The sequence below is a fragment of the Asparagus officinalis genome, chromosome 2, assembly GCF_001876935.1.
Source record: "Asparagus officinalis chromosome 2, Aspof.V1, whole genome shotgun sequence".
Taxonomy (NCBI): domain Eukaryota; kingdom Viridiplantae; phylum Streptophyta; class Magnoliopsida; order Asparagales; family Asparagaceae; genus Asparagus; species Asparagus officinalis.
In genome coordinates this window covers 82,612,811-82,619,689 of record NC_033795.1, presented here as the reverse complement: position 1 = coordinate 82,619,689, position 6,879 = coordinate 82,612,811, and the positions used below count along the sequence as shown (strand labels likewise).

Below are 6,879 nucleotides of genomic sequence, written 5' to 3'. Positions count from 1 at the left end.
GTGCCCGCATGCTGACCATCGTGTTCTTTCTTGTGCTTCGAATTACGCGAAGACGCACCCATAATTTTCTTTTTAAAAAACAAATAAATAAATAAAAAAGAGAAAGGGAAAAGGAGAAAGAAGAATTAGGGCAAACAATTTGAGCGAGATTCGACGGTCTTCTCTCTCCTCAATGGCGCCCTCGATGCGGTCGATCAACATCAGAGACTCGGCACGAAAGATCGAGGTCGACAATCGAATCTCCATCCGCTACTACTCTCGGATCGCGGAGAATCTCCTGAGACAGGTGCCCGATCTCTCATCTCTCGCTTAAATTCGCATCTAAAGGCTCGATCTTGCTGTGATTTTGATGGCGGTGTTTGTGAATTTAGGGGTTTTGGTTAGGGTTCGAGGTGGGAGAGTAGCATCGCGTTGATCTGTAGTTCATTCATATTTTAAAAAAAAAATTCGACTTTGACGGTAGAGATTGATTATCTGATGACCTTTAAGAACCGCTGTAATGTCCTGGTGGTGAGAATAGAGAACTATAAGCTATATGGAGTCTTGCTCAACAAAAATATGTGAGGGGATAGATTTGAAGAAATATAGATGTGAAGAAATCAAATCGGTTAAACAAGCGAGCTCCGTTGGTTATGAAATATATAACTCAGAGGATGTCGAAGAATGCCAACTTTATTCTGTTGAAGGACAGATTCATCTCCTTGGTTTTATCCCTCGTTGGAGCCTTAATCAATGGAATGATGTAAGGTGGTGACAAATTTCAGTCTGCAGGACGAAAGGTTTGTGGGCCTAATGGAAAAAACCATGACATAAGGTTGTTATAATAGAGATGAGAGCACTGAGAAGTTTTGCGGTTAAGCAAAGGGGTAGGTACTGGGGAAAAATATTGATAGGCGGTACATGCCCATCGTGGCGCCAATGGGCTACTAATGTTGCTAGAGTAAAATAATTTGTTAAATATGACTCATTTTGCGTGATGGTAGCATCCAGGGGAGAAATGCTTTCACTTAGAGGTCTGGATTTTATTCGTGGGGGGAAGGGATAATAAATTCCAAATTTGGGCTTACCAGCAATAGCATGATGAAAATGTTGAAAATTATAGGTTAAAAAAGTTGTTTCTATGTATTTATTGTTCTTGTGGTATGTCAGCAGGGAGGGAGAAAGTCTGGATTTTATTTTGTCGGCGAAGGTATAATATAAATATCCAACTTGGAACAACCAGTTATAGTGTGATGAAAATGTTGAAAATTATGTTTCTATAGTCTCTTGTTCTTGTGAGACATCAGCTGGTAGAGCATACACGCTTCAAGTAGTGTGCCTCAAATAGCTCTTAGCTCGCATATTTTAGGTGTTTATTTTTCCACTAGCAAAATATGTAGATCATGAGAAACATCTTCAGAAAGTTAAAATAGTTTATTGTCTTTTCACTTTTCCCAATTTCTATTTTTGTACAAATTGGAATTTATCATGCTCTAGACTCGTGGTTGTTGTCAGCCTTAATTCTCTAAAATATAGTTCCCTGACATCTTTATATTTTACTTTAATCCAGTATTTTGCGACAATGGCATATAAATTGTATGTTTTTGTGGTGTATTTGGCCCTCAGGCAAGAATTTACCGCGAGGAGAAGAATCTCATTGATCTATACATCATACTTCTAAGATATTCAAGGTAAATTTGTTAGCCTCAGTCCACTTGCTTTGATTTCTGTATTTATTTTACTCCATGTGCGTAATTAACCTCTTTTCTTGTCGTCCAATGTTTTACAAGAGATAGACCAAACCTTCTCTAATTACTGGAAGTTAGTCTGAACCAGGATGTAGGCATACTAAATTATCATAAGAGGTCATGAATAAGTTTTGCATGCCTACACACTCCCCAGCTAATTCTTATTTTCTGCAGCTTGATGTGCGATACCATACCGTCGCATCGAGATTACCAAGCTTTGGTTCCAAAGGAAAAGACTGCCTTTAAGAAGGTATGAACAATAACCCATGGCTCTAAACTTTCTTTTTTCCTTTGTATGCTCCAAGTGCTTTCTTCCTCAGCATAACAAGAGAACAAGAGCATCTGCCTTTTTCTAATAGAATTATATAGAGTCCTCATGACCTTTAACACATCATTCTAGAAACTCTTGGATGTTATAAGTGAGCTAGAATCACTGAAGCCAATTGTTACACGTCAAGTTGAGGAGCTCAACAGAGAGATAGCCCAATCAGACGGTGGAGAAAGGGTTTCCTATAGCTCATCTCCTACTTGGAAGCAGATTCCTGGAACTCCATCAAGTGAGCAGGTATACTTTTTCCATTCCACATTTTTTTTGTTTTATGCTAATAGTCATTGAATGTTAAGGTTATTTGTTATGTCTTGATGTTCAGTTTCCAAACTAGTTACTGTTGTCTTGATGTCTTCTGTAGTTGTTTCAATTATTTATCATACTTCTACCATGGTTCATTGTCTCATACATTTTTGCTCTATAATTGCAGCAACCTACTAAAGCCTTGTCTCAGTCATTCCAAAAGCATAATAATGTAAGAAATCACGTGACGTCACCACAGAACTTGCAGTTGGACAGGCAGTTCCAGAAACTGTAAGTTTACGTTTTTGTACCTTGTTATCATCAGCAGATGCATATTGCTTGGTTCCTTTATATTTACAAGTGGAGATGCATAGTATGATACAATGATTGCCAGTAAACAAGGAGCAACTAACTGGAATGCATTATGTATTAAATAACCCAAAGTAATGTCCCTTTATTAGATTTATGGTTTTGTCTCGTATGAATTATTCAGTTTGAGAAAATAACCAAAACCATGCTATATTAGTAATAATCTATTCATTCTCTACCATCCTTACCTTCCACTTAGAATGTGTAAAGGCTTGCAGAAACATTGAATTATATCCAGGAGGTCATAATAATCGTCGAAAGTATTCATTCGTGTTCTGCAGTTAGATACGGTTTCATATTTTTTTATATATATATCTGTACTCAAATTTTTATTTTTTAATCACTCCACTTTCACGATGATCGCGATCTGTTTGGATAATTACTGAACCTATTATCTGCACACTATCCCTATTTTTGAATATTTGCATGTATTAGGTCTTCCTCGAACCATTTTAAATCATCAGAGAACGTGTACAAACCAGAATTGGCAAACTAATGTGCATGTACTGTGTAGGGTTTGAGCTTGAACTATTTGGCATCTTTCTGCTTTTCTTTATTCGGGTGAATTATATATCTTGAAGCATCTTCATTGAGATTACGATTCAGGAATAGTTACACACAATGCTTCTAAGTTATAGCTGTCAAATATTGTTTGTACGTATATTGGTTTGTAGTTGAAGGTACTGCGGGTCATAAGGACCTTAAAGGATTATTGAAACTCACCAGATTTTGTGATGGAGTCTATCAAAATAATCTCATGTCATCAGCTATTAGGACTATTTCTGATTTTTATTTCCAGTTTCTTTGGTTTTTCTTCGTGCGTTTGTTCTATTTTCTTTAGTAATTCTTGTTTTTGAATATTTTGAGAGAACCTTCAACTCTGCATCCGTAAATTTACATGGGTTCATAATATGATGTTAGCTTTTGGTTTGCTAGAGCTATTTTCTAACTTAAACTCCACACCTTGTCGACTTCAAGTACCAATATTTCTCGTCATTATTACATCAAGAAGAGAAGCAAACTTTGTTTGTAAAGTAAATATCACGCTTATATATATTCCAAACAGATAGGCCCCTAATCGAGAGCCTTTTTTGGTAATATTTGTCAAATAGCTGTAGTTATTTTTGTATAAAAGATGAACAAACACATATAGTTAGCAAGATTTTAGTGAGACTCAACTTTGATCTTAGGCTATGCCAGAACTTCCTTCATACCTTTTGCGACAATTTTTCCTGGAAATGGTTCGCCTGTTAACTAAAATAATTGGAAGCCACCAGTTATTGTTCGACCTCAATCAGCAATCTTTTGGACATGTTTCCTTCCTGTGTTCCCTCTTTTTTAAATTCAGTACTGTGTAGAGCTTCCCTCTTTCAGCTCTTGGAGTGGCTTCAATATCTCTTCAAGAGCTGCAAAATGATTTTCTGAGCTTTACCATGTCATATATCTTCCTGTGGACAATATTAGCCTCATGGAGTACCTTACCAACCTGATGGTGATATTTATTTATGTCTATAAACATGTTATGGTCTCAGTATAATTTTGGACTACACTGTATGAAGCTCAATGTCCTGCTTCTTTTGATTTCAGGCTGCAATAGCAATAAATCTGGTTCAATTGGCCATTTCAGAACCAGCAAGTCCCTCGTTTAGTCACAGACTCATAGCACTTGGCTATTTCTACTATTGCATTTATTAGTAGTCATTAAGTAAGTTGGACTTATCACCATGAGCCTTTTAGGAGGAAAACGAGTTCGAATAGTCTTTTGCCTTTTGTCTTGTCCCATTTACTTGTAAATCCCATCTTAATGACATGTCTTTAGCAGGTTCATATGCTATGTTGTTACTGCCTGAATCTGGGGGCATCTTTCTCTATTTGCTTTAAAGTATCCAGGGCATAGCTTTTATGTCTTTTCCTCAATTTTTCTACTGTTAACTTTTGTATCCTGATTTTTTTTCCCGTTAATAAATTAAGCTATTTGTATCTTGATAAGATATGATAAATACATAGCCTTTTACAGTGCAATTTACTTGAGATAAATTTTGCAGATCCCTCAGCTTACCTTATCCAAAGGAGGAAACACTATCAAGGCACTCTATTTTAGGCCCTACTGGGCTCCGCAGTCAGTGGACAGCACCTATTACCGGTATAAGGGTATAACTCCTGTTGTCAGTATGCTTTTTTTTGCTATGCAGTGACTGTATTTGGTTATTTACTCCTACCTTCTACAGGTCCAATATCCAAGCAATACTGACTTGGCCCACGTCGAGATCCCAGGGTGAGTAATACGGAACATTTAGAAGATGTTGCAAATGTTGGAAAATAGAGTGGCTGCATATCCATCAGTAGTTGTATTTAGGTGTATAACAGATCATGGCGTATTTAGTTTGTTGCATTTCTTTCTTTCACTTTCCAATAGCTTCACCGGATACTAAAAAGTTTGTATTATTTGCTGACATATAGTGTAAAGAAGGATGGTGATTATGGCACTCTTGCTACTGAAGAAGGTGATGCTAGAGGCACCACTTCTGATTTGGAGTCTGTCCTCTCCCTTGATGATGGCAGCATGGTCCATTGCCTGCTGAAAGAATCATGGCTTCTTTGCGGAGCGAATCTGACACAGGACAATTTTTCCCAGCTGAATATTAGACAACCTTCTAGTCCTCCGGTTCTTGCTCAGGTACAGCCACAGTTGCATCCATCAAAAGTTGCTGATCCAAGACCAGGACCGGCAAAAGTCCCAATGGATGGGATGCTTGATTCTAAAGAATATCAAAAACTGCACATTGTAAGCTCAGTTTCTGATCCTTTTAACGCATAGATGTGGAATATGAAATTCTTAGATACTGCAGCATTCGTAGAATAAGAAGTACATTGCTGTATTCTAGTTGCCTCTTGTATAATTTTGATGTATGCTTGATTCCAGAGGATATCAAAAACTGCACATTGTAAGCTCAGTTTTTTATCCTTGTGATGCATAGATGTGGAATATGAAATTATTACATTGCTGTTGTATTCTAGTTGGCTCTTGTATAATCTTGATGTAATACCTATTTTCTTTAATTGTTTTGCAGCCAGTGAAAATGATGGATTGTTTCTTGAGGCTGGCAGAGATGAACACCATGAAGAATCTGGAAACATGTGGGGTTCTTGCTGGTTCATTGGTAGGTTCTTTCAAGTACAAATGTTATGGCCAATTATTTTATCACTTGGGTTTCTGATGTTATCCAGCGGTTGTTAATGTAGAAAAACAGGATGTTTTACGTGACAACACTGATTATCCCTAAGCAGGAATCAACATCCGATTCAGTAAGTTGCTTTTCCTTGAACAGTAGTCTCATTCTTTCTTATATTCTTTTGATTCTTCTTTGTCATCATATTGCAGAGCGCCAGTCTTATGTTTATTGTAGATGTTGAGAAACTAGTTGTTTTATTCAATTTCAATTTTCAACAACTAGGCTGTATAAAAACCATTTTCAGTTTGGGATCTCTTTACTTCTAGAATGAGAACTCGTACTGGATAACTAACCAGATTTTCCCTCAAATGCTTTGATATTCTTGTGGATATTACTTCTCCTTGAGCAATTACTTGCATCACATCTAAAAGAAGCTTGTAGTTTGTCTGATTACTGCCTATGCATGCGTGCGCTGAGGCTGTGTCCTGATCCCAAGAGGGTCCTTTCGTCCTGATTCCTGCTTCCTTTTCCTTTCAGTTAGGAGAGCTATTTGTTTGTTTCCACATTCAAGGACACTTTGGGCTTACAAATTAGTTAGGTTGCAAGAACACACACCTCACAAAAACCTTACTGTTAAAATACTTTGCTACTGTACATGTACCATTCATCACGTTAGTATTTAGGCATTTAAAGTTGTATTTCATTGGCAAGTATTTCCTGTCTGAATAATTGTTTTTTTAACAGTGTCAAACAACAGATGAGGAAGAAATATTCAATGTTCAGGATCAACGTTCTCTTTTCCCGCTTGGATGGATTCATGTAAGTCAATAAAACATGCACTAAATATAAACGGTTACTGTTTATCAGTTTTATTATTATATCATATGCTTATTTGCTTACATTGAGTATCTTAAATGGATTTGATTCATTTAACCTACTTCATGAAAGTTTCTATATCCTAAATAGTTTTCTCGTTGTCATGCTTATGCCAATAAAAAATCAACCTAGCACCCAAGATTCATCTTGGCATTTCCAACAA

At 36.8% G+C, this 6,879-nt stretch overlaps 1 protein-coding gene across 1 annotated transcript in view; it reads left to right on the top strand.

The window, feature by feature from the left end:
* Positions 1-6,879, top strand: part of LOC109831872 (AMSH-like ubiquitin thioesterase 3) — a 9,877-nt gene continuing 2,998 nt past the window's right edge. The window contains exons 1-11 of the mRNA XM_020399338.1: positions 1-286; positions 1,606-1,670; positions 1,902-1,977; positions 2,128-2,292; positions 2,486-2,589; positions 4,713-4,818; positions 4,896-4,942; positions 5,128-5,452; positions 5,739-5,828; positions 5,911-5,973; positions 6,585-6,659. Coding sequence (XP_020254927.1) covers positions 173-286; positions 1,606-1,670; positions 1,902-1,977; positions 2,128-2,292; positions 2,486-2,589; positions 4,713-4,818; positions 4,896-4,942; positions 5,128-5,452; positions 5,739-5,828; positions 5,911-5,973; positions 6,585-6,659 — 1,230 coding nt within the window. The 5' untranslated portion in view covers positions 1-172. The remainder of the gene's footprint in view (positions 287-1,605; positions 1,671-1,901; positions 1,978-2,127; positions 2,293-2,485; positions 2,590-4,712; positions 4,819-4,895; positions 4,943-5,127; positions 5,453-5,738; positions 5,829-5,910; positions 5,974-6,584; positions 6,660-6,879) is intronic.